This window comes from Lytechinus variegatus, chromosome 15, assembly GCF_018143015.1.
Source record: "Lytechinus variegatus isolate NC3 chromosome 15, Lvar_3.0, whole genome shotgun sequence".
NCBI classification, from domain to species: domain Eukaryota; kingdom Metazoa; phylum Echinodermata; class Echinoidea; order Temnopleuroida; family Toxopneustidae; genus Lytechinus; species Lytechinus variegatus.
In genome coordinates, this window is record NC_054754.1 from 6,256,915 (window position 1) to 6,284,884 (window position 27,970).

The 27,970-nt window shown below is 37.8% G+C and overlaps 2 protein-coding genes across 2 annotated transcripts in view; one reads left to right on the forward strand and one right to left on the reverse strand.

Moving 5' to 3' along the window:
- Positions 1 to 854, forward strand: part of LOC121429022 (coiled-coil alpha-helical rod protein 1-like) — a 31,346-nt gene extending 30,492 nt beyond the window's left edge. The window contains exon 21 of the mRNA XM_041625918.1: positions 291 to 854. The gene's annotated coding sequence lies outside the window, so the exon portion shown is untranslated. The remainder of the gene's footprint in view (positions 1 to 290) is intronic.
- A 1,381-nt stretch (positions 855 to 2,235) lies between these two features.
- The window catches only part of LOC121429021 (V-type proton ATPase 116 kDa subunit a1-like), a 35,185-nt gene continuing 9,450 nt past the window's right edge, over positions 2,236 to 27,970 (reverse strand). Inside the window, exons 2-21 of the mRNA XM_041625917.1 lie at positions 27,443 to 27,682; positions 27,193 to 27,271; positions 25,042 to 25,139; positions 23,506 to 23,634; positions 23,056 to 23,102; positions 19,976 to 20,102; positions 18,744 to 18,826; positions 17,987 to 18,080; positions 16,939 to 17,151; positions 15,123 to 15,273; positions 14,705 to 14,844; positions 12,514 to 12,659; positions 11,333 to 11,420; positions 10,704 to 10,822; positions 9,734 to 9,941; positions 9,112 to 9,219; positions 8,486 to 8,653; positions 7,185 to 7,302; positions 6,499 to 6,670; positions 2,236 to 4,937 (exon numbers count right to left, since the gene is read on the reverse strand). Of these exons, the coding sequence (XP_041481851.1) occupies positions 4,847 to 4,937; positions 6,499 to 6,670; positions 7,185 to 7,302; positions 8,486 to 8,653; positions 9,112 to 9,219; positions 9,734 to 9,941; positions 10,704 to 10,822; positions 11,333 to 11,420; positions 12,514 to 12,659; positions 14,705 to 14,844; positions 15,123 to 15,273; positions 16,939 to 17,151; positions 17,987 to 18,080; positions 18,744 to 18,826; positions 19,976 to 20,102; positions 23,056 to 23,102; positions 23,506 to 23,634; positions 25,042 to 25,139; positions 27,193 to 27,271; positions 27,443 to 27,559 (2,496 nt within the window). The 5' untranslated portion in view covers positions 27,560 to 27,682 and the 3' untranslated portion in view covers positions 2,236 to 4,846. The remainder of the gene's footprint in view (positions 4,938 to 6,498; positions 6,671 to 7,184; positions 7,303 to 8,485; positions 8,654 to 9,111; positions 9,220 to 9,733; positions 9,942 to 10,703; positions 10,823 to 11,332; positions 11,421 to 12,513; positions 12,660 to 14,704; positions 14,845 to 15,122; positions 15,274 to 16,938; positions 17,152 to 17,986; positions 18,081 to 18,743; positions 18,827 to 19,975; positions 20,103 to 23,055; positions 23,103 to 23,505; positions 23,635 to 25,041; positions 25,140 to 27,192; positions 27,272 to 27,442; positions 27,683 to 27,970) is intronic.

Genomic DNA, 27,970 nt, shown 5'->3' on the forward strand with positions numbered 1-27,970 from the left:
CGCAATGAAAGAAAAATATAATTTGAAATAAAACTTTTGGGGAAAATGACATTTTAGCCATAATATGTATTGGAGTACATGGAAGAGTAGTCCTTGCCTTACATCACTATGACATCCCATATGCGGCCAATTTGAAGTCTCCATGGGTATAGTGATTACCAATATTTACATCTTTTAAAAATTCATAACTTTCTTGTTGTTTGTCCAATATTGTTCAAACTTTCACCTATCAACTTGTCTGAATTTTCTTTTCCTTATAAAACAAGTATTTATTTGGGTTGGATTCCCCTTTAAGGCATATTTTCTAATTGGAACCAATTTGAAATGGGGATAAGCCAGTCGCCATGGATTTAAATGGAGCATGTTTCTTTTGAATCGAAAAGTGTCATCCTTATCTTTATGCAAATTTCGTATTAGAATTCCGATGATTTTTATTTATCAGGTAAAAGTTAAGGGATGTGCCAAAATGTGATTTCTGTCATTTTTTCCAGAGGATTATACAATGTAGGTAACCCTGCCCAAGTCAACCTACTGCCCTACTTTGCCAAAAGGAAGCAAGTGACACATCAGTCAAATTTGAGTTTGTTTCTGAAACACCCTATTGAAGAAAATGTGCTGTTAAATTGCATTGACGCCTATGTAAATGACGAACACACATTGCTCATTTACAACATATACTTTTGTAACTTGCTAACTTTTGCCAAAGTACTGCAGTGTAGGTTGAATATATTTGCATAAGCTGAAGATTTTTTTTAAAACTTGATTTATGTGGTCCCAAAAGATTTGACAGAAGCAGAGATACCTGTATACTACAAATTTACCCTTTACATTATTAAGTTATTTACTATCCCCCCTCCCCCCCAAAAAAAAACCAGTGGGTGATACATATTTTACATTTTTATCAGTTTTTTTTCATGTACATGTACCTGATCCCCCCCCTCCATTTTTTGACACACACTTGATTACTTTTCCCTTCTTTTTTATGGAAAAAATTAACCTGTATCATTTAGTGATTGTTTATGGAATTAATCAAGCAAATGAAAATGCCTGTGCAACTATTAAAGTTACTAATGGACAATATCAAAGATCATCAGTTTTTGTATTTATTTTGTCTCCCACCTCTTCAAACGGTTCCACGACATTTGCTCGAGCGACAATTGCGATGGAAAATCTGCACATGAAGCCAACCATAAAATCAAACCTCTGTAAAGTGAATAAACCGTAATCCTTATCTTTGCATTCTTCTGAACCCAAAACTCTATTACAATCATAACTGTAATTCTATGCCCTCCGAGATACCAAGACCGGAGCAGGTGTTGCAAGAGCAAATGCTGTGTCACCCTTCAAGCATACCATAGCACACCGCAATCTTTGTCACATATGGGTAATTCCATGAAATATGTACATCCAACCTCGGATATGTGCAGAGCATTATTTTCCTAGAGTTTCGTCAGGAGCACCATGTCTAACATTTGGTGATTGTCGGATTGAGCGTTTCATCACTCTATTTGTCCTACAAGTTGTCAAACCAGGGCCCCGTCTTACAAAGAGTTACAATTGATCCAATCAATCATAACTCTATGGAAATCCATTAGTGTCATAATTTTTTCTACGGGAAATTTGCATAATTTGCTTTGTAAACAAAGGAGAACACACCTTTATGGATATACATTCGTCTCTAGAATTTTTTTTACAAACATGCATTTTACATGTTGACTTTGCTCGATTTCCAAAGTTGCGATTGATTGGATCAATCGCAATTCTTTGTAAGAAGGGGCCCAAACACAAAGCTTCGTAATCATCAGAGAACATATTTTTTTAAATGATAAATTCCATTGACTACAATGTACAATCATTAAAATCAAGCGGACGATTAATGGCTGGCTAATCTTTGTGTTACGGGACCCTGAAAACTTTCCTTGATTTTGACTGGTGGAGAAGTGCAGTTCCTATGGTAACTCTTGAATAAAACAAGACTTGTTGGATAAAATGCTTGTAAGTTCTTTCGTGAAACGTTCCCCCTGACAGGCCCTTTCACGAAATGCTTTGTCGGGATGGGTTTCTGCTTTCCAGTTCATAAGACTAAAATTCATATGATCTTGATTGAATTACAACTCAAGGTTGATCAGTTCATGGAGGTCAGACATACACAGATTGGTTGTCCATTCATAGAATTACCAAACCCAGACACAGATGATAAATGATACACAGATTCCAAATAATTTGGGGTAGCAATATATGTCTTCATATTTAATATATCTATACATTCATACAGCCAACAAATTCAACCTTTCGCAAAACTATGACATTGATATATATATATATACTGTTATTTGAATATCTCTGAACGAAAATGTAATATTGATAACAAATATCAAACAATTTTTTTTCATGATTCGTGGTATTACCATTGCAAGATAGAGCGGTTCAATGAATGGTGATGTAGATGCCTTGGCCTGATATAAGCAGAAAATTTTAAAAAAGAAATTACTTATTTGCTAATTTTTTGCAATGTTCATTGCTGAGGAATGCAACATTTTGCTTATGTCCCATGACAACTGCCCTGCAACTATAATAATTACTTAGTTTTTCCCAAAGAACATAATTATGGATTTTTCTTTACTTTAAAACATTTCAGGGGATTTAAGTAAATTACACACGATTTTCAACTTGACTGATTTATCTAGGATAGGAATTAAAAATGATGCCAACATGTACAATTCGTGAAGCCATTCAAATAAAATATTTGTGTATATTCCCATGTTTCTGAGTTGTATGGCTTGATCGGTAGATTTTCAGTACTGAGCATAATGCTGCCAACGGCATAGAATTACATAGTGAATACATAATTTCAAACAAAGTCTTAACATAAACCCTTACACAACAGATTGCCATGTATTCTTGAGCAAGAATTTTATCAACAAATTATACTGATCATGATTGATTTATAGTCAATAAGAAAATGCATAAGCTGATATCGTAATTACATGCAGCTACAGGTAGTTTTAAATAGCCTTGAAAATTCTGAGGTATATCTTATTGTTCAAATCTTGTGGTTTGGCATAATTCTTTTTTTTTATCACTGAACATGCATTAAAATGTAAACCAATAAAATATTTTAGTTCAATTAAATCACATGACATGATTAATTCACTCTTACCTTTCAAATATGTAATAAACCTTTCTTCAGTTCATGTACTGAGCTAAAAATATGATATATATATTTTAACATTTTTCCTCTTATGACTGTGTTTTACATATAACCAATAAAATTGTTTCTATTCTGCTTACACAAAAACCAACCAAATTCACATAAATATGTTTCTTGAACACAAACCATCAGTCATACCTTCCCGACTGTGTCGCCTTTTCCCAAATGTGACTTCTTATCATCATTGACAAGACCGGTCTTTAACATCCTTTTAAACAGAATATAAAAATGCAGAATCGGTGAATAATGTACATTTTAAAAGTCAAAGAATAACAGAATTCGTATTTGGTTGCAATGGATACAAATTTTGTTATTAACCTGATAGGAAGTGAATCGGTGAAATGATGCCAGAACTAAAGCAACCAATAATGCTTGGTAACACAGTCAAAAAATGGACAATGTATTATGATCCTTAGGTAATCCACATTTTGGCATTTACAGCAAGGTGGCGAGACAGGAATACAGCAGTGTTCGGATATTACAGTCTTAACAAGGGAAATATTTTACGTAAAAACAAGCTAAATAAATATATTTCAATAAGGGGACGATACAGCCTGCATGAAAATTGAAAAATATGAATAGGAATACAATGAAAATATGAGAGCCTCTGAATATCACTAATATTGCAATAAAATCTGAGATTTTACATGTGATTTTAACGTTTGAATCTTGCATTTATCATGCTTGCCCAATATGGGTATAAAGTTCAGGGCATTTATGTTGAAAAAGATATTGGTCATAATACGCATTCTTTTTCTTTAAAAAAATACTTAGAAAAAAAGTTATATAAAAAATAATATAGAAATGGCGAGCACTATCCATATTGTACATGCCAATTAACCCCCTGGTAAGAAAATCAAGTACAAAAACCTCTTAACTTAATTTTAAAATATAATTGCATATTAAAGCTTAGATGTACATGTAGTAGTTACTTTTTTATGTTAATGATTATCCTGCAAGCATTATATTTCATAATTTCATGTTGTTATTTCAATGAATATGAGTGTATCATTTTGCCATTCTAAATTCCCATAAAGAAATGTGGCATATACTTCTCTTACCATTATTAAACCTAATATTTTTTTTTTACACTAAAATCTTTGACTGGACATGTTCACACAACAAACACCACTGGTACAGTTTGAATAATACATGAATACACGCTAAGGATAGATATATAGAGTACTTTGATAGACATTATTTTGGTATAATCTTTAGATTGAATTTCGTTAAAGTCTCATAGAATTTGATAATACATTGTATTATACACTTTCAACCCACATTGCACAGACATTTTTGGAATATAATTTTCCACCGTGATTCACAGGTTAAACAAATGCCACTAATGTCTATTTTCGCCATTTTTTGTATTCTGAAAATATTCAATACTAAATATCAATATTAAACGAACACCACATTACACCCATGCATATCATATACCATACAGAACATTATTTTTATAAACAAGCTAAAAGACCTGGGGTGAATATAGATCGATCTGGAAAGAAGAATACATTGAAAGATAGAATGATTGATTCCACATGAAGAATGATTTCTCGAGTTGCCTTTCTCATGGATTTCACTTAAATCTATAAAGAGGGAAAGAAGCTATTGGGGTAGAGAATGTGCAAATCCTCACTCCTCCTTTCCCTCCAGAATAGCATCAAAAGTAAATGGCAAGAACGGATGGCCCTCTCCTTTGTAGAACTTGCTCTGGAATTCAATCCTGGAAAAAAGATTAGGAAAAGAGACAATAATTTGTACCCTTATTTGACCCTTGTTTATTGTTTCAACTAGCAGCATCTTCAATTTCATTCGATACCGCATTTTTCTTCAATAAGATGATAATCCTAACTAAACTAGCACTGGTAAGGCAGAGTTATTGAACATCAAGAAACACATGGGGGCGTCGTGGTCTAGTGGTTAAGACTCTCGTCTTTCAATCTGAGGGACGTGGGTTCGATTCCCAGCCATGGCGTGCTTTCCTTCAGCAAGAAAATACCCACACTGTGCTGCACTCAACCCAGGTGAGGTAAATGGGTACCGGCAGGAAGTAATTTCTAAATATGGTGTGAGCACCTGAATGGGTAGACTAGCTTAGCCGGGGTAATATACATGTAGGAGCACCTAACAAAGTGAATACGTGTGCTATATATTTTGACTTATGCTTGAATAAAGGTAGATATCAATGAATTAGATTGTTTTTAATTTCAAGTAAAATTAGGGATAAAGGTAAATGCATAATTGGCCTTCAACTGCTTTATCTATTTTCTCTTTGGTATCATCCCATCTCACATGGTCTAACCCGAGCTCATCTACAACCAGTTCATCAGCTGACCACTTGGTCTAATTTCCTGTCTCAATGCGCCCATTTCATTAAATATTCATCCTGCTTACCACCACTTTACTTAGCCTATATAGTTACATGGAACGGTCATGGACCAAAGTTTCATTTGACAAAGTAAAATGAAAAGGAAATTAGAACAACTGAGAATCAGACTAGATGAGAGTAGAATAAGTGGGTATTAGACCAATTTGAAGAGGAACCAAACAGCAACTGGACCAAATCGATAATAATAATGATAATAATTCTTGTATAGCACAAACCACATTATGAATATAACTTCTCCATGTGCTTCCAAAGAAAAAAAAAGTTTAGTTTGATGTCCGTAAGTACTTACAGCGTCCAAATGATTTTAGTCCACATGGTATTAGAATATGTGAAAGTACATGTACACCAACTACTTCATCAAATCGATAGTAGACCAAATGAATGAATACACCAAGAGCAAGATTTAGATGAGATCAGCGATGGAACGTGGTGATTGAGTGAAAATGAGATGGGGGAGTTGAGAAGGAATGAGAGAGCAATGGTGAGGGTGATGTGTGGTGTGCAGCTGATGGAAAAGGAAGACGACTGTGGTTTTGAGGAAGATGTTGGGTTTGGAATAGACGGTGGATCAGATGCTGAAGGCAAACAAAGCATGTTTGCATGGACATGTGTTGAGGGTGGGATAATGATCATGTATCGAGAAGTGCACTGGAGATTGAAGTGGCTGGTCAGATAGAAGGGGATGACAGAAGGAAACATGGAAGAAACAAGTAGTAGAGGAGAGTAGGCGGGTTGGGTTGAGGGAGGATGTACTGAATACGGAAAGTGGAGGAAAGGGGTGCGGGTCATCTCTGCGAGTGCAGGGTGAATCTGGCCATCCCCGTAGTAGGAGAGTAAACTGGATATAAAACCTGGATGACTGACAGAGAAACATCCCTTCAAACGATCGACTTACCAATGGAGACGCAGGGTGTGCAGGAAAGCAGACAGTCCCTCCATGAAGAGGAGGATACCGATGGTAAGGACGGCCCAAGCTCCAAAGCAACCAAACGTGGCAATGGCACCAACAAACCCTTGCATCCTTAGCCCAATAGCTAGCAACATGTTCCACAGGACTTCAGATAATTCTGAATGAGATAGATAGAGAGGGTACAAAAGGAAATTGACCAGAAAATAAAGAACTAGGAAGTAAGGCCAAAATTCATAATCTTATGCCAAAACTAGAGCCTACGTTCAAATTTGCTTTTGATAATGAGCCTTACCTTTTTCATTGTCGATAGACTTAATGTATTGATATCATCGCATTTCCTTGGTGTGACTGTATGTAGCATAGCATCCATGTGGAGTGTGTGGCCCAGTGGATTAGTCTGCAGACTTTAAAACAGAGGATTGTGGGTTTGAATCCCAGCAATGACGTAAATTCCTTCAGCAAGAATTTGATCCACAATGTGCTGCACTCAACCCAGGTGAGAAAAATGGGGGGTAAGTACTTCCTCAAAAAGTTCGAGGGTTGTGATGGCCTAGCGTTGCTGGGGTAATATAGGAGCACCTTGAGCATCTAATAAGGCATATATCTGCGCTATGCAAATACCCTATATTATCATTTTCCAAGTACCTTCCTCAATAACGATATGGACTTACCAGAATGAGCCAAGCTGAGAGCCCAGAGTCGAAGGTAAGATGCCGTGTGTGAGATACACCCAAGACAATACTCAATGGTATGGATTGCTTGGTAGACTAAGGTCTCCCCAAAATCAAACTAAGAGAGAATAAAAAATAATAAACATCAACAATAAACAATTTTGAGTTTAAAATATACTGATGCGCTTCAGCTGAAGCTCTTTCAGTTTCCTCAATACTTTGGTAATTGATTCAAACTGAACGACAAATTTTCATCATATTTCAATTCATTTATTTATTTTCAAAAATAATTGCCAATATAACTAACTTGGCTTTAAATCAACTTCTGATTCATATTTGTTGTACATGTTCAATTCATCAACTCGACACTCAAATCGTTCATGACTAAACTAGATAGTAAACAACAGAAAAATAGGATATAAACATGAATTTATTTTTTAATAATCAGAAGCTCTAACAATAATAATAATAATAATAATAGGCATTTATATAGCACCATCTATCTAGAAATATTCTATTCCGAGGCGCACAAGAAAAGAAAGAATGAGAACGTTTGGATGAGTGTCAAAGTGCCAATAACTAATACTGTTAGAAAAGAGAAGATTTCAGTTTGGATTTAAAGGTCTCCAGTGATTGTATATTTCTTATATTTAATGGCAAATTATTCCAGAGAGAAGGTGCTGAGGCAGAGAAAGCTCGTGCACCATATGCTACACGTGTCTTGGGAGTCTTAAGAAGTTGCTGGTGTGATGATCTCAGGCTTCTAGCTGGTGCATAAGGCGTGACAAGGTCTTGTAGATATTTTGGTGCCAAACCATTAAACACTTTCCAAGTGAGAAGAAGTATTTTAAATTCTATACGCTTCCGGATTGGCAACCAATGTAACTTTTGGAGAATTGGTGAGATGTGTTGATATTTTGATGTACCAGTTAAAACCCTGGCAGCTGTATTCTGAGCATACTGAAGTTTATTAACATTGCGTGAGGTTATATTAAAAAGAAGAGCATTTCCAACATCTAATCGAGATAGTACAAATGAGTGTATAAGCATAGCAGCAGACTTATGGTCAAGGACTTTCCTCATGCTGTTAACATTATGAATATTATAGTATACTGATTGACATATTTTCTTTACTTGTGCATCCATAGACATATGTTCGTCAAATACGACACCGAGATTTCGAACTGATGACAATGGTTTTAAAACAATAGTTTTAATGGAATTAATGACAATAGTTTTAAAACAATAGTTTTAATGGAATTAAATTGTCCATATGCCATTGCTAAACTTCTTCTAAGTACCTCTTTTGAAATTGGTGGTGGTGTTTGCTGAAGGTGATTGCTAGTATCAGGTTCTTCAGGATCACTGTTATGGATAGCCAACTCATCTTGGTTGATCACAGCCTGGGTGTCGGAGGACAGTAGACCACTCGCATCCGCAGCTCCTCGGTTACGCCAGAATAGATAGGTCTGTTGAAGCAGAGGGGACGTGTAGTGGTTAGGATAGAAAGGGTAACTTCTCAAATCAGTTAACCCTTTCCACGCGTACTTCGCACCAATGTACACGCAATCATTGCATTTCACGCTCAAGTAAACAATCCATTATTTCCCTATCTGAAAATAATTCCGCACAGAGGGATTCATGTCCCAGCGCACAAAGAGTTATCGGAAAGTGAGACCAGTGGAACAAGTTACATGTAACTGGTGTGACAGCAACAAAAAGAATCAAAGAATATTTTTTAAATTGTTTTGCGAAATTGGACAAACAATATTATATGAGCAATTGAGTGTCTAGATTACTACAGGTATGAAGACCCTCCCATTCGCAGTGAGAACAAGGTCTTTGATGTCACACATGTACAACTCTCCCCTTTGGACACTGGAAATATACACCAAGACATGCCCATTATTCTATGAAAGATACTCACACTTAGAGGTCTGTTCTGATGCTGCATGTAGAGTAAGATTGGTTTGACGAGAAGCATCCATGGTATACACGCCACCGCTACCAAAACCAGAAATACTTGAAGCGACGGCTGCAAAAAGATATCAGACAGAAATACATAAGCACGAGGCTACATTTAAATATCAAATAAAGACTTTCAAGTGCCAATGTTCATGGCACATTTTACATCAGAGGCCTGTTTCCTCAAGAGCTCCAACAATTGTAACTTTGATATCATGGTAGCAACCATAACGGTAACGAGCATCAGCAGAGAATCACATTCAAGGTTTTTGTGGAAGTTACGATAATTCTAACTTCAAAATAATTCTTTACAACACAGGTCCCAGGAGAGGTGTTCCATGATTACATAGTCTGTAATTTTTGCTGATTTAATTTGTTCTGAGCCAATCAACTTCAGGGTGCCGTAACACAAAGCTTAGCAATGATCGTAGAACATTTTTCTACGATCAATTGCAGATACTACAATGTACAGTCAATCGTGAAAGTCAAGTGCACGATTAATAGCTAACCTTTGTGTTACGGGACCCTGATCAACCAAAGTTTGAGTTTGATTTGAAATCTAAAAAAGAAATGTTTGTTCTTACTTGTCCTTTGAACATGGGGGGATCTGGTGGGGTAAAGAGACCCATGTTGATGAGGGTGAGGATGAGACTAGGGGCATCGTTCTCGTTCCAGACATCGTAGATGAGCCACTTGACGAAGATCAGGATGACGAGGTAGCCGAAGATGGAAACCATGAAGATGAGCTGGGGCACGAATTCACACCAGATGTTCAGGGGTTTCTTGAAGTACCTGGAGATAGACAAGCAGGAGAGGGAGGAGGAGCAGAAGGGGAGAAGGGGGCATACAGGGAAGAGAAATAAAGAGAGGTGAAGGGGGTAGGGGGCAGGGAGAGGAAGGGAAGGAAAGAGAAAGATAGTGAGGAAAAGGTGAGAGAATGGGGGAAAGGAGGAGAAAGGGAGGGAAAAGGGGGGAAGGAGACATGGGAGAGAGGGGGAGGGGGGCATGTGGAGAAGACATGGAAAAATAGTTGAAGGAGAGGGGAGAGGAAGGAAAGAGGGAGATAGTGAATGAAAGTGGAGAGGATGAAGGAAAGGAGAAAGAGAGGGAAGAAGGGGAAAGCAGAAGGGGAAAGAAGTGGTAGAGAGGGGAGGGGGAGAGAATATGGAGGGGGAGATGAGAGGACGTATTAGAGATTATTACGAGTATTCATCAATAAAGTCTCATCCAAAAAATCATGTAAAAACCATATTCGAAGCCCAAAACCACTATATTCCGGTATCTGGCAAAACCAGCATTTATTAACGCAATGCATGTCAGAATGCAACACCCACTGTTTCAAAATTATCCACATATACTGCTGAAGCGACTTTCAACTAATTATCATAGAACGGATTATCATCAAGGTGGACAAAACAATGGGGACTGCAGGGAAGCTGAAATGAAAGCCCATACACCATCCTTACATCGAGATTCCTGCTATACGACACAATATGACAACATTCTTAAAATTTTCTACCCAATCAATTAATTTCTTCAGGAGGAGTAAGGTACCTGTGATTGCAGAAGCTTAGGAAGACACCAAAGGTCATCTGGCTGATCCCGAGAATCACAGACAGTTTCATCTTGTAGGAGTTGAGGAAGTTGATCTTGTTTGTAGCCAGTTGCCACATCTACAAACAAAACATCAACAACAAATAATTAAATCGTATTGTATTTTGGATTCAATGGGGCATCACAGATACATGTATTGGCCCTAACGAGTGGAATATTTTTGGTACACCATGAAGTAAATCCATCCAACATAATCATTGTTATCTATTCCCCCTAAAGTACAGTGATAAAGCAAATCATGTCACTTATTACAATCAGTTGATGTGGGCCCACTTCATAAGTTAATTTAAATCATAGAAATGTGACTTATCTTTACAGCTATATGACACCATTGAGTATTTCAGCACTTTTGCACTGGGCGGTAAGGTACCACTTTGAACAGCAAGATTCCTATAGCCGTCAATAGGATTTTCCTCAGATTTCGGTGCTTCGTGTAATATGCTCTCCTACTGCACAGTCAACCCAGTCACCAAAATACATGGTTTAAATATATTGGTAAAATACCCTATGTAGAGGCCAATGTCTTGTATCTATGTCTCATACTGATAGGGGTCTGTGAGTATACTTACAGGGTCTACACCAATAGGATAGATTGCCCCAGTAGCAGAATACTTTGGATCCAGCCCTAGAGTGATGTCTTCACTCAGCAACTCGTCACTGTGTTGAAGAAGGGAGAGAAAGGAAAAGAGAGGAGAAGGGAGTGTAGGTGAGAAAGAGAGACAATATAAGAGGGGGGATATGGGGAGGTGGAAGGGGATAGAAGTGGGAAGGGAGGGGAGAGGAATAGAGAGGAGAGGTCGAAGAGCGAAGTGGGCAGATATAGGGAGGGTGACAGACAAAGAGCAAGTATGGCAGAGATAAACAGAGAGAAAGCAAGACAAGAATGGAAGAGGCAATGAAAAAGCAAAATAGAAAGAGAGATAAAGTATATGTAATGCCAGCTACGATGTAAATAGAGTAAATAACTGATCCCATGTTCCAACCAAGCAGTATACATATTCAAGAATTGAACTTGAAATTACAAGCAGAAACTGAGGAAACACAAACAAAAACCCATTAATACAATAAACCAAGTACTGATACTTGTTGAAATATTGCTGCAACTAATGTATACATATATTGCATCCACTGATTTCTCTAAGAAAGTGACTTTGAATTTTCGTAGACAGATAAATCATTAAAGGAAACCAAAATGGCCGATTTTGTGGACAACTCTCCATTTATTTTGTACACAATTTTTTTTCTTCAGGTTTTCCCCTTTATTCTATACATTTCACATCAATTCCACCTGACCTTGACATATGTGGTGTGAATTATACTTTCCCATTACACATGTTATGCTCAGAATGAGGCAACATGCAACAGGGATAATCTGAAAAATTGTGTACAAAACAAATGGAGAGTTGTCCAAAAAATCAACCATTTTGAAGCATGTTTGCCAATTTGAGGATCCCTATTGAAAGTACAACAAGACTTTTTAAACGTCCATAACTTGCTTATTTCACAACTGATTTCGATGAAACTTGTTTTAAATTGTTCCTCTTATTTTACTCTTTCCATTAAGATTGCTTCTCATCTTGGGTTTTGGTTTCCTTTAACTGCTTTTCCACATACACTAATTTTTAGGTGCACTGTAATCAGTGTTTCCCAATCACTTCAAGAAGTCCCTTCGATACTCAATCTCATGGCAAATCAACAAGAAATCAACTTTATCCTTGAATTCTCTTCTGAAAATAGGACTGCAACTTACGTATAATTCATATTGGTAGCATTCCAAGTTGAGCCAAATATATTGATTGAATTGGAGAGGCAGTCATTGTAGAGGAAACCGGAGTATATGGAGAAGAGACCCATCAGCATGATGACATAGCGACCGCCATACAACATCCCAAACATCTAAAGAGCAAACAAGAAAGGGAGATAAGCGGTGATCAAGAGAGGGGGGGGGGAGGATATGGTATCCACAACAGAATGACAAAGGGGGGAAAAATGAAATATTTCAATTCTGCACAAAAACATAAAACAACATGTATGCCGTGTCCTACTCTCCAAAATGACAGCAAATTTTCGAAAAGAAGCCAGCGCATACTAAAGCCCCATATGTGCTGTACAATACATGTACCGGTATATGAAATAGACCTACAAAAGCCTTATATTAGAAGCTAACAGGGCCTATTTCAGGGATGCATACAGCTGTTCAACATCTTAACCCTATCTAGGCCGGGGTATTTTGGGAGTTCCTATGGCCGGGGGGGGGGGGGGCCTCCCAGGCCCCCCTAAGATCTCGGCCGTCGACAGCGTGATCGCGCAGAAAATTGGCACACGGGTTGCCTGGGACATAATGTACAAGATTGTAAAGTAATTTATTTCATGCGAATCGCTATTAAGTGATTATGCTAAATTATGCATAATTAGTATGCGAAATCATACTTTTTCCTCTAACTCCCTAAATAAAGCTCCAAATGTACTAATTTTTGGTATAAAAACTCTTTGTGGTGTCCTAAGCAAGAGTACATGAAAAAAATTGTGATATCAAATCCCATTCTTATGTATTATACTGTTTTTTTGCAATTTCTTATGTATTTTTTTGCTTTTTTGACCTTTTGTTTTTCATTGTTTTTTCAGTGATATTTGTTGGGGACTCTTCTGTGATCATAAAAAGCATAAAATGAATACATTTAGACTAGCAAAACTAAAAATAATCATACATTTATGAAATATGGTTGAAAACACAGTTTGCATTGACTTTATACACGAAATCACGTTTTTGAGCAATTTTTGGTCTGACATGCACTTACATAATGTTGTGTAATTTCGGAACCACATACCCGGGTGACGCAAAATTGGTCTCAAAAGTTGCGCAAGACTTGAAAGTAAAAACTCAGCGAGTGGCGCGGTCAAAAAATTTTGCACAGCGAAAATATCGCGTGATTCGTTGAGGGGGGGGGCCTCCGAGCCCCCCCCCCCCCCGGCCTAGATAGGGTTAAGTCTAAAGAGAAACATGATGAATAAAGTAAAGGACTTGAAGTCCGCACTTACCTCGTGATAGGCCAAGGAAACATAGAGCTGCTTCTCTCTCACCAACAGCCAGAGTCCAAAGAGAAACATTATAAATAAGACTAAAGGACTTGGTGACATCATCCAAAGGCCACACTTACCTAATGATTGGCAAGGGAAATCTACATCTGAACCTCTCTAGCAACAAGCCAGAAACCAAAGAGAAACAAGATAAATAAGGCTAAGGACTTGGAATTCCATACTTACCTCATGGTTGGCCAGGGAGGCGTGGAGCTGCTTCTCTCTCACCACCAGCCAGAGACCAAAGAGAAACATGATAAATAAGACAAAGGACTTGACAACATCCCAAAGGCCACACTTACCTCATGGTTGGCCAGGGAGGCGTGGAGCTGCTTCTCTCTCACCACCAGCCAGAGACCAAAGAGAAACATGATAAATAAGACAAAGGACTTGACAACGTCCCAAAGGCCACACTTACCTCATGGTTGGCCAGGGAGGCGTGGAGCTGCTTCTCTCTCACAACCAGCCAGAGACAAAAGAGAAACATGATAAATAAGACAAAGGGCTTTAAGTCCACACTTACCTCATGATTGGCCCAGGAGGCATACAGCTGCTTCTCTCTCACCAACAGCCAGAGTCCAAAGAGAAACAAGATAAATAAGACTAAAGGACTTGATGACATCATCCAAAGGCTACACTTACCTTGTGATTGGTCAGGGGGCATACACCTTCTTCTCTCATTACCAACCAGATTCCAAAGAGAAAAATGATAAATGAGACTAAGGACTTGAAGATATCACTCAAAGGCCACACTTACCTAATGATTGGCAAGGGAAGTTTACATCTGAACCTCTCTCGCAACAAGCCAGATACCAAAGAGAAACAAGATAAATAAGGATAAGGACTTGGAATTCCACACTTACCTCATGGTTGGCCAGGGAGGCATAAAGCTGCTTCTCTCTCACCACCAGCCAAAGACCAAAGAGAAACATGATGAAGCCATGCCCAAGATCACCGTACATCACAGAGAAGAGGAACGGGTAGGTGATGATTGTGAAAGGAGCTGTGGGTTGAACAAATATATGAACATCACTACGGGTCAATGTGGGGAGCCTTTCATGAAATGATTTGTCTGTTTTCAATGTTTACCACTATAAGCTTTTGAAACTACTGCATTTGATTGGTCAAGATCGTGACTGTCTCTACCTCTATAAACTATATACACATACTTAAGATCCCATATTTTGGGGGTAGCAATGCGTTCATATGACTTCAAGTGATACAATTCAATTGTCAAATGCACAATGGAAAAAGCCTAAAATCTTGAAACAGATTCAGTACCTGGATTGACCTCCCTGTAGTTGGCTACACCATAGGAATCCACAAGACTTTGGTAGACCTTGGTAAACTTGTTGGTTTTGTTGTAGGTGGGTGGTTCTTCGTCGGTGGAGATGCGGTTCAAGATGGAAGGTACAGATGACCCACTCACCTCCTACAATAACAAAACATAATAGATGTATTTTCAACTTCTCAGCTACATGCACACTTCATTTATGAAAATGAAAAAAATCAAAATCCATATCATACTGTTCAAAATATAGATCTGAGAATAGAAATATTCCCAAATTAATTCTGCCCAATTGATCATGCATGACGAAAAACTTCCATTTGAGATCACTATACCCCGGTTTCCCTTTTCATCAATTCTCTTCTCCAAATACGACAAACCCTAACATGCCCCAAGCAAGCAATTTAAGTATCAAAACACCTGTTTCTTGACGTCGGTCCGAAGATAACACAAGAGCCCGGCATATACAGTCACAGTAGGGGGCCACACACGATGGGATGCATGCGCAGCGCTGAGCTCGGTTTCTGCAAAACATGCCGTCATTTTTATTCGCTTACTTTCCTTATTTCGAGGTCGATTTTCTTCGTTCGAAATTGAAAATGGACTAACATTGGATTACTGAATACAATATGCCTTTGAAAACGTGATTAAATATCGAATACAATAATTTCATTCCGAAGGTCCTACTACAGGCAGAGAAGTCTTACGTAATAGCACAGCTGTTGTTTATCTTTTGGTCCTTTGCTCAACGCTCATATACTGGCCTGTGGGGGTGAAATTGAGACAGCGGGGATTACCCCTGGATTACCTTGCCAAGCGCGGGTGATAAGGGCTTGGAAATGATATTTGGGAGATCCAAACGAAAAATGGGGTATAACACCGCAGTTTGCAATCTGAACTGCGGTCCGACTCCAAACGGTGTTTTCACGTAATGTGGACCCAGCAGCTACTGTGCAGCGCCAGACCGACAAGGCTCTATCCCTTATATGTTGAACGCCAGAACAGCGTAGCAGCAACTCCCATCTTTTAATGTCTTTTGGTCAAATGTGGCCGGGGTTTGAACACCCAACCTCCTGGTTGTGAGACGGATGCTCTACCAACTGAGCCAACACACCTGTTTTGTCATTGCTACATCAGAAATATATCATATACAGTCAAACTATTAAGGCAACTCTAGGGAACAGAAAAATTGGCCACTAGAGACAGGTGGTCTTCAAAGACAGGTTCTACAATGCTTTTGCTTTTAAATGGGAGACCAGTTTGGTGAACACTAAAGACGGGTTTTCACTACAGACGAAGACTGTACCTTTACTCCTATACTTTTCAATAATAACCTCTGACTTTTGTCCTAGTGACCCCAAAATCTAATCAGATCCTTGTCACTTCCATATGCATGCATGAGCCAAAGTTCATCCCTCATACAGTTATTTGCTTATCAAGAGAAGATATCTCAATGTATATAATGAATGACCTCTGTGACATTTGGACCATTGACCTCATGATTTCCAAAAATATCAGAATATCAGAATAAGTTCACTTCAATATGGGCCAATCCATGGCATGTGGGACACAAAGCTCAAAGTTTGAATTCATATTGTGACCTTATAACTCCAAATAAAAATTTGAATTTTATATAGTATTTTTCTTTTCCTTTCAACACACCATGAGCATTAATGTGAAAATGAACTTATCCAACAAGACCAACCCCAAGCTCAAATTTATGATTGCATATGTATGCACCAATTAAGTCACTCCCCCTCCCCTCCCCTTCCCCTATATGGAGACTACATTAAATTTCTAATGACTTACCGTTCCTCTACGCAGAGCTAAGTTAATCTGATCCAGATCAGCTACAGGACACCAACATTCTGCAATCAGGCATTTCTGGGTGACGTCCAGATTGAATAGGTTGAGGGTGTGGTAGATGGCTTTGAGCTTGCGGACCTTGATGAACCACACCCGGAGACTCTTGGATGCCAGGGACAGGAGGCGCTGGCGATGCTCCTCCGTCTGGCTAAGAACCTGGGGTCGGGGAAGAGTGTTCAGACTAATAAGCTCATGAGAAACTTTTTGTAATGTCCTATTCTTTAATTTTATTATCACAGTTGGTAATTTCAAGTCCTGTGTTGGCCTTGGTGCAGAAATTTGGATTGCTTCCCCTAGCTCCTCAACTTATTCAGTTTGTAAAACTAATCCAAATCACATTATTGACAACTCAACAACTAGTGAGTGACTTTGCGGATCATCTTCATTTATTATTACAGTTGGTGATTTCACATCTGGTGTTGGCCTTGGTGTCGAAATTTGGATTGCTTCCCCTAGCTCCTTAACTTATTCATAGTTTGTAAAACTGATCCAAATCACATTATTGACATCTCAGCAACTAGTGAGTGACTTTTCGGGACCATCTTCATTTTCATGTTTGGCGTTAAAATCATGTAAAAATTGACCTAACACCAATACCACAAGGTCAACACCCACTGAACTTGAAAATACCCAGTACGCACTTGACTTCATTTCAAATGAGTTACATGACTTTTGTTCCAGTGATAATTATACTGGTGGATTGATTGTCTGCACATGTAAGTCTTAAGAGATACTACAACAAAATTTGCTCAAGCAAAAACTGCTGAATTCAGTACGAGACATTGCCAGAAATTTGCTCTAACTTGTTATATTTGATTCAATGAGAAATGTCAAGGCAGAGGTTAACAAAATAAGAATGAAAATCATGAAGTTCAAGGTTCTCATTCATGAACTTCAAAATGAAGCAAAGAAAGGAAAGTTTGAAGAATTTGAAGAATAAAAGCTGATCAAATAAAGATAAATGCGAGGAAAGAAACAGATCCATACGAACCTTCTGTAGATCTTCAAGCCTCGTAAGAACAGCCATAGAGGTCTCTGTTCTCTCAGCAGCAGTCTCGTTGCAGGGGTAAAGAGTTGCTCGGAATCTGATGAAAGAAGAACAGATATGTGATAACATACTGTTTGGTATACTCCCAGCATTCAGATACCCCCGGGCCCCGTAACACAAAGGTTATTGATTAATCACTACTTTGAAAGAGCAATTCTGATTGGTTTCTAATCAGTCTACTGAGCAAACTGCATGTGACGATGATCTTGATAGGCCATTTCATTTAGTGATGAATCGTACACTTATGGGATGCATGTTACCGGCCAGGTAAAAACATTGAGACACTTGTGCTGTTCAAGAAGGCATCAATTCACATTTGGCCACTTTCCATCCAGGTGTTAAATGGGTACCCTGTAGGATGCAGAAATCATTTTTGTTGGCTTAGCAAATACAATGTTTTCACTTCTGATTGTTGGAATACTCCCCAGGGAGTGAAGATTGTGTATATGTATGCGGGGAAAGCAAGAATCCGATGACTGGGGTAATAATATACATGTATCTGTGAAGTGCTCAGAGGTGTCAATTTGATGCGTTAAGCATAAAATAAAAAGTGGAGCCCTGTTTAATGCAAGCAGTTAGAAACATTGGTAATATTAAAAAGAGCTCTATAAATGTTGGATACTATCATCACTATAAAAGAACAATACAGTTGAACCATGGCAACTGTCATCGGCTAAAAATTGTAAGAAACTAATCATACCCTTCACAGATCTTCTTCACCCTGATCTTGAGTTGATCACCTTGGAAGAAAATGATGAAAACAGACTTCCATACCTCCTCTCCCTGTAACAGATTTGGACATAAAAAATATACTTGAAAATAAATCATACAGCTGAATTTACAGACCCCAACTTGACCCAAAAGTGAAACTGACAATTCATATACCAATCCAATGCTTTATAAAAGAATTACACAAAACAGCACTGCAACGTTTATGCATTTTCTCTACACAAATAAAATTATTGGCTTATTTATCCTTTGTATTAAAGAGGTATATTATAAGACTAGCTATTTACAGCACACAGTCAATGAGAAACAGCACGCAGAGTTGGTCAGTTCTCTCCTCTTTTAAGAAGCTCAATAAAGCCTGTGGCTGAAACCTGTCAATATGACATCATAATCACATAGCGCCCTCCACGAGAGGATATAGGCTTATGTGTTAGCAGAGTTGTCAGAGATACGCCAGCTGCAGATCATCAAGGCATGTAAAGCAATATATTTACAGATGATGTCAATGCACAAGGTATGTATTACTCTGTATTACTAATAGTTATTTAAAAAGGTATAATTTAAGACTTAATTTACAACACATAGTCGATGAGAAACAACATGCAGAGTTGGTCAGTTAGTACTGGTATATGCTTTTCACACTGTACTTTTTGTCCTAAATTGGTGGGGCTAAGGGGGGTCTTAGCCCCACCAATTTCCCGGGGTTAAGCTTAGCCCACTTCGTTTTCACACTACGTTTCAGCAAAGTGGGCTAGCACGGTATATAGTACGGTACTATCTGGCCCTGCAAAAAAGCAGGGTTAGCCGGCTTATTGTGGTGCTAGCGCCACAACTGCGGTGCTAAGAGATGCAGTGTGAAAACGAAACAGGGATAAGGAAAGTGGGGCTAAGCATTAGCCAATCACAGAAGTCGAATTGCACGTTAATCACGCTCTGTGTGGTAAAACCATCAGTATTCATGAGCTGAGGGATAGTCCCGGGTAAAGGCATTAACCACGGTTGAGCAGATACTATGGGGTTAAGAAAGACAGTGTGAATCGAAAAAGATAGTATGGGGTTAAGAAAGACAGTGTGAATCGAAAAAAAGATAGTATGGGGTTAAGGATAGTCCGGGGTTCAGGATAGTATGGGGTTAAGGAAATGCAGTGTGAAAAGCATATTAGTACTGACACCTTTGATGACATAGTGCCCTTATCATCTTACCGTGCTAGGATCCTTGAGGGGCTCCTCAATCTCCGCTTGACGCAGGAAAACATTGCCACGACAAACACGCCACAGCATCTGCTCGAATGCAGGGATGCGTTCACGTCGTATCACACCAGTTACAAATCTGTTTAGATTGAACAATTCAATATTCTAGTCTACATGTCATATTTTATTGTCGATATACACATTCTAGTGGTAAGAAAAAGGTAATTTACATTTGACCTTGAATAAAAAAAAGTTCCCAAACCTGTACCACTCCTTCCTCTTTTTTGTTAGTTGTCCATACTCATACTAGACTGTGGGATGGTCGCCAAAATTGTGACTTTCCGTGGGGCGGCAAATACAACCACGGTTCTTGGACATGATAATATGTAAAATATTATGAGTGAATACATGCACAATGTTGCCATCGGTAAATTTTGCTCCTGACCTCAAAATTAAAATAATAATATGCAAAATCGTACCAATGATTCGACTGGAAATTCCGCCATTCACCCCGTGTGTTAACATCGTTCGTATCACCAGCATTGAGCAATCAAGCGATCGAAGGTAATTTGTTTTCACTTTGTGCTCTTGCATTTCACTCTCTGCAAAAGTGAAGCAGTGCAAACTTTGATGATTTTTGTATAGGTCTACATCTAGATTTCTTATAATTGAGTCGATGAATAGTGTGACTCATGACTTACTTCGTCTTCTATTCAAAGGCTTGTAAATGTGGCGGTGAAGTAAGTCATGACATGAGTCACATTATGTATCGATTCAATTAAGAAATCTAGACCTATACAAAAATCATCAAAGCTTAGTTGTACTGCTTCACTTTTGCAGAGAATGAAATGCAAAAGCACAAAGTGAAACAATTTTGGCATGGACAAAGATAGCTATAACAAGGATCACCATTTTAAAATCATCCTCTGTATCTTTTTCACCTTCGATAGCTTGATTGCTGGAATGCTGGTGATACGAATGATGTTTGACCTGGCTCTGAGCAAGATGTAACGCGTTACATCTATAACGTTAGTTTGATCCATTCGGATCTTGCTGCAATGCTGGTCGGGCTGGGGCCTGGGCAGGAGCGTAACGGGTCGGTGGCCAGGAGGGGCAAGAGCAAAAAATATCCGGTCTTATCAGGGGCAGATCCATGATTTTCCAAAAGGGGGCAAATTTTTCAGAGGAAAGTTTCGACCAGCCCCCCCCCCAAAAAAAGTTTTTCAACCAATTGACAAGCAGAAAAAAATAAAAATAAAGGTTTTCACCTACAAATGAAGTATATCTCGTACACAAAAAAAAAGGGTGTTCAATTTCAAGAAAGGGGGCACACCTTTGTTTTAATGGCATATTTACATTACAAATTTTTGTATTTTGCTTCTCAAAAGGGGAGGGGGCAGGCAATGGCGTCATGAGGCAACATTTTGAGGGGCGATATGGTGTATCGGGTAAAAAAAAACAATGCGATCCGAGTAAGCAAAAAATTATACATTTTTATTACAAAAATCAAATTTTAGATTTTGACATAATGTTAAAGAAGATAACATATTTTTCACCCTTCTCTCTTTCCTTTTTTCCTTGGTTTACGCCACGGTAAACAAGATTTTGATTATTTTGCATGCTTATTTCTTAAAAAATAAAATCACCTTTTCATGACAATCTATCTGTTCTTCTTTCTTTCCTTTTCCAGTTCCTCTTTTTCCCCTTTCCCTTTCATTCTCCCCCTTTTCTTTTTTCCCCTTTCATTCTCCCCCTTTTCTTTCTTCCCCTTTAAGTTCCCGGTGAATTCCGCCAGGGGGATAGCTTGCCCCCCCCCTTCACTGTTAAGCCACTGCTCCCTGGGCCGGGTTGCATGCAAGTCAATCGCAAACTTCTCTGCTGCACGAATAGCTATTTTTATTCTGAAGTCCCAGGTAGTCTACATCAACAAATGCAGCAAAGGCTTAAATTTGTTCTAGCTCTTTACTTGAAAGGAATTTACTGGCCCTCTTTCCTTGGGTAAGACGTGCATGTAGCATATATTTGCTAGTGATAAATCGTCATTTTCGCTGTCAAAACACGACGAAGACGACATCTTATCCGCCATCGTATATTCTGTATATAACGTATATCGTGTACAGCGAAAAAAAAAAACGCGAACAAGGTTACATGCATTGTGCACGCTTGCGCACGTTCAAGGAAGTCCTTAACACACGGGGTGAATGGCGGAATTTCCAGTCGAATCAATGGTACGATTTTGCATATTATTATTTTAATTTTGAGGTCAGGAGCAGAATTTACCGATGGCAACATTGTGCATGTATTCACTCATAATATTTTACATATTATCTTGTCCAAGAACCGTGGTTGTATTTGCCGCCCCACGGAAATGAAAAACTAGAGACATTTTCCTTGTCCATCCCACAGTCTATACCTACCCAGATCAGTTGAAATTAGCTTTTTTTAATTTTTTTTCACAGATTGGTTCATTCTATGGCTAATTTCTGGTTACTAACTGAAAATACTCAGCCAAAACTTCTCTTTGAGACTATACAGGCATAGTTTATGGAATTATACCAGTAAACAAAGTGATCAAATTTCACAGTAACCAATCTTTTTGATGATCACTTTGGTATCATTGCCATTTTGGTCCAATAATCACTTGTTCTAACATTCACTTGGATTACATATAACTATTGTTTTGTCTTATTTCTACTTTATCCCCCTGCATCATCTAGTGACCATTAAGCATATATTTTATGAGTTTATTTGATATAAATTAGACAAAGTGGGTTTCATACAAACTGCATTCTATGCCACAGGAAATCTCATAATGACATGGTGTTAAAGTGGGACACCAAATGGTTATCTTGAAGACAAATAAAAGTAGACCATACAGGCTATGTAACAATGTAACAATTTGAGAGTTTTGGAGGGTTAAAGAGGTAATAGTATGTTCATATGAATAATGTGTTTATACAGCCATTATCCATGCATCACAACAGACCATCTTTTAAACCATCTTTTCTTTTCGTTTTCAATATGGTGAGGATTCCATGATGGTTCAGTTAACAACAGGGTTCATCCATAAATGCAAACATATCACAACTCACCCAAGTTGCATGTCAGAAAATCCAAATGCTTCATCTGGCCTGTTGCCCTGTAAGAGATAACATCAAATCTGTTAATTAGTGTGATTGTAGTGCTGTGTTTATATCATTTCACTAAATATAATAAATCTTTGAAGAGAATGTTGCCTTACAACTCTCTCTCATACCACTCTAAAGCCCATATCAACTTTTTGATATTATGGTTAAATACAACTGATGCTTAAATGCTGACAGTAATCATTTCTCAATAGAAAATGATTGCTGAAAATAGTATTAGACATCTGAAGAGTCAAATTTTGCTTCATATAGATATTAAGAAAACCCTTTGAAAACTATGATATCAAAATAAATTACAAATCGACATGAGATATTATTTTTTTTTTTGGGGGGGGATGAAAATGTTGAGGTCCCCACCCCACCCACACCGCCTTCCCATGCAAGTGTTAAACTGACCTCCTGGAAGAATGTCTGTGTATTCTGTAGGATGTGCTTGAGTTCAGTCAGCTCCAAGAAGTTTCTCATCAGGGCCTCCTGGTTGGTGTTCACTTCTTTCAGTTCATTTTCCAATTTCTCAAAACAAGCCTAAAAGATGAGAAAACAGATGTAACAGACAGAATGATCAACTGATAATAACAATAATAATCCGCTTTTATATAGCGCTTAATCCATCGGAACGACGTTTCTAAGCGCTTTACAGATATATTATTACCCCGGTCATCGGATTCAATCAGTCATTCCCGCACACAATGTGTGCACATCCTCCACTCCCTGGGGAGTATTCCAGTCAGTCGCCTGTGAGGCGCACACAATACTGGTCAAGCTACAATGACTTTCACATCCTACCGGGTACCCATTTAGCACCTGGGTCGAGAGTGGCATAGTGTGGATTAACGCCTTGCCAAAGGACGCCAGACCGCGGTGGGATTCGAACACACGACCCTCTGTTTACAAGGCGAGAGTCAGAACCACTACACCACGGCTCCTCCACTGATGCAATTCAAACAGTCAGTATTTTCTTTTTTTACATTAATTTCTCATCAGGGCCTCCTGGTTGGTGTTTACTTAGTTCATTTTCCAATTTCTCAAAACAAGCCTAAAAGAGGATAAAACAGATAGAACAGACAGAATAATCAATTGATGCAATTCAAACAGTCAGTATTTTCTTTTTTTTGCATAAATCTAAAGATGATCAAATTTGTAAGTTTGAATGATTCAGAGCTGCCAACCTGAAAAGGAACATTTCAGTATTTTTGAAGCTGAAAATCAGTATTTCGGTGAAGAAATCAGTTTTAAAAAAAAAATACCATAGGACCACACATACAACTGAAACTTTAGAAATCAGTATTTTACACGAAATTATCAGTATTCTTCTCACTTTTCAGTACTAAATACTGAAAATCAGTTCTACTTGACAGCTCTGATGATTGTATCAGAGTGTAGTGGTTTCACAGGACACCACATATTCTTCCGTGGGCATACATGTATGTTGGTCCTGAAAAGGACTACCCAAACTCCACGTTTTTTTCAGGAGTAACATACGTGTATGCCCAGGAACGAATACATGGTGAACCACAAAACCACCATATTTCTTCATCTTTGCCATGGAAACCTTCAGGGCCCTGTCTTACAAAGAGTTACGATTGATCCAATCAATGGTAACTCTATGGAAATCCATCAATGTCATAATTTTTTCCAAAGGAAATCTGCACTGTTTCCTTTGTAAACAAAGAGAAGCACAGGGAATTTTCAAGAAAACAATGACTGCATTAATATACACGTACATCATAGTTAGAAAATATTTTGAACAAACATGCATAATAGATGTTGACTTTGCTGGCCGTCCATAGTTGCGATTGATCGGATCAATCGCAAGTCTTTGTAAGACGGGCCCCAGAAGTTACATGACTGTATCACAAATCATCCTGACTGTGTGAAAGATACCATCTTAATCTGATAGAAACATGTAGGACTACTAAGAGAATGTCTTACCTCTAGGTCGATCATCTCTCTAGGTGCAGGAGCATTAGGGTTCTCTCCAGTATTCAGTATGGAGATTCCACTGGATGTTACTTCCTTCTCAAAGAAACCTACATTGTATCAATATCAATCCATTACAGATCATCATGGAACAGTTTCATGAAGTATAAATTCATCACTGATTCTTGACTGATACTGGACAACTATACTGAATTACAATTTCTGTATAACTTCCCAAGGTCTCTGCATGTATAAAATATGTACATGTACATGTATATGGACAAGTACATCTCATTATAGCTGAAAGCAAATTTGGACACATTTGGCTTCATGCAATGCAAGAAGTTTTGTGCATTAAAGCACTCACGATGTATTATCAGCTAGTGCCTGAATTGAAGACTAAAGGTCATAGAGCAAGACCTCCCCCCTCCCTGCCTATTAACCACTACACCTTCACAATTTTCATAATACATTTATTCAATGGCACATACTTGTATTACCCAAAATTGTATAGCTCCAACTACATGTACATGTAGCTCCTCAAGGCATCCATAATTTTGTTGTTGTTGTGGTGGTGGTTTATAAAAAGACCCTCATGATGTATTTGAACATATTTGAACATGGACATTTTGCATCGACTTTTTAAAGGATGGTTAACGAGAGCTGGCAAAGGGATTACACGTAGGTACAAACATACACAAAGTTTACATGTACATTTGTTTGTGCAAATACTGAAGAAGGTATTCATGGCATAATCTTATTTCAGTTACATGTATGTCTTCACAATTTGGAACTGTCTCATGCTTTTGTATTTTGCAAAATGAAAGAGCCTCTGTTTGCACAGAGCAAATAAACTTGTCTGTGAGGACATGGAATAGTTGCTCATCTTATCATATTGACATTGTACAGATTACAAACAGTCAAGATAAGGTATCATGATGCAGTATGTGGTATGTTTACTTTACAAATAAATCACAATCAAAATTAGTTATGATGTCAACTTGGAAATGACAAGGATTGTGAGTACAGTATGAGTTTACTGTCTTGTTATTGATCCCATAGTTATTCCATGCTGTGCTTCATTGGACTTTAGCCTGAATTTAATCATTGAAATTAATGTTTACATGTATATTTCAATAAATATCCCATTCCTGGTTTAAAGTCATACATTGAAAATGAGCATTCTTGGAATACAGCCAGAACCAAAGAAATACACTGTATCTGTAAATGTACATGTATATTATACAATGTTGAAAATGTGTATATAATAGATTCCTGTATTGTAGAAACAAATGCTATTTGTTGTGAGATGTACTGAACTTCCTTTGTCATTCAACCCTACATTTTAGTATCTTGTACATGTATGTACACATAACAAAAGCAAAACATTGTACTACGGTATCACTTTCCAAGAAATCATACATAAAACAAGTATGAAATACTGCAGACAATACTGTACGTGATATGAATATAATTTGATTTCTTTAATAGAGGTAAAATCAAAATTCAATTATGATAAATACGGGAGATTCAACCGAATGGGTAAACTCTGCTCCATGCGTTTACACGTACATGCAAGTGCATTGCCAGATAAGCAAAATGGATAGTGACTATCAAATCTGTCGGCATTCTCCTAATAACCAATAATGTGGCCGAGTTCTTGAGGCAGAGCCCCCACCCCCCAATATCCAAATTATGTACATGTACATGAACTTTATGCAACTCCTTACACTATATATCAATCACCACCTCAAATATTATCATTCATTTTTGACAATTATGTAATATTTTTAAAAAGCAAATGTACATGTACACTTTAGACAACAAAGTGATCTTATCTGTAAAAATAACAAATCACAACAGGAAATTAAAGCTCTCAGTATTTGTCAAAACATCTTGATAACCCATCCATCAATTCTCAGTGACTGTAATTTAAACCTTATGGTCATGAGATTTAAATCCCAGTGAATGAGAATTGATGGTAACACTTGGGTATATTTTCCTGTTTTTCTCATCTTTCACAAGTGGTCTCCTAATACTATTAGAATAGTACATGTACATGTATGTACAATATTCATACATTTTGCAGAATAAAACAATCTCTGGTTGTACATGTAACTGAAATACCAAAGGAAAGGTAATGAAATGGCATTTAATACTTACGAAGTCTCCTTTCCATTTCATCACATCGCCGCACCTCACTCACAAACTTGCGTTGGAATGCATTTACATCTGGATTCAGCTATTGGTATACATGTAATTGAATAAAAGAAAAAATAAATGAAATAATATCATAAAAGAATGAATCAAATGAGATTTAAATTACATTTATGGAGAGCATTGCAGAATACTAATAATCAATGGTAAGTCAAGAGATCCTAAAATCAATAAAGAAAAACCTTAAAATACTTACATCTCTAAATTGGACTAGGCCTAGTTCCCCAAGCTCTGCCACACATGCATAGGCCGCCTCAGACTGCAAGAACAGCTGGGCTAAACACATCTCCTCGCTGCGGTACAAGGAACCCATCTTGGCCCGTCAAGTCCTGTTCTCAGTCTGGAATGCGGTGTCTTCAAATTCCAAACTTCAAAAGCAATTTTCCAACTCTTATGCAGGATACATTCCAATTAATTCATTAGAGTCCTTATAGTCCTGCAACATTTGAAAGTACATGTAAAAAATTGAAACTTTAAAGTTTAAACAATAAATGATATAATCTTTATAATCAATTATTTCAAACTCATTCATTATAAATCAGTATTGGAAAACTGTGACACATTTTAAAATACTTTTCAGTACCTCTTTTTTCTGGGGCTACTTTTCATAAACCGATTACCAAAATCTACAACATTGGATAAAGCTTTTACATTGCAAGAAATGGGGAATTTCGGGTGCTCTCTTTTTGTTTTCCATGACACTTTTCATTTTCCATGGCTCTTT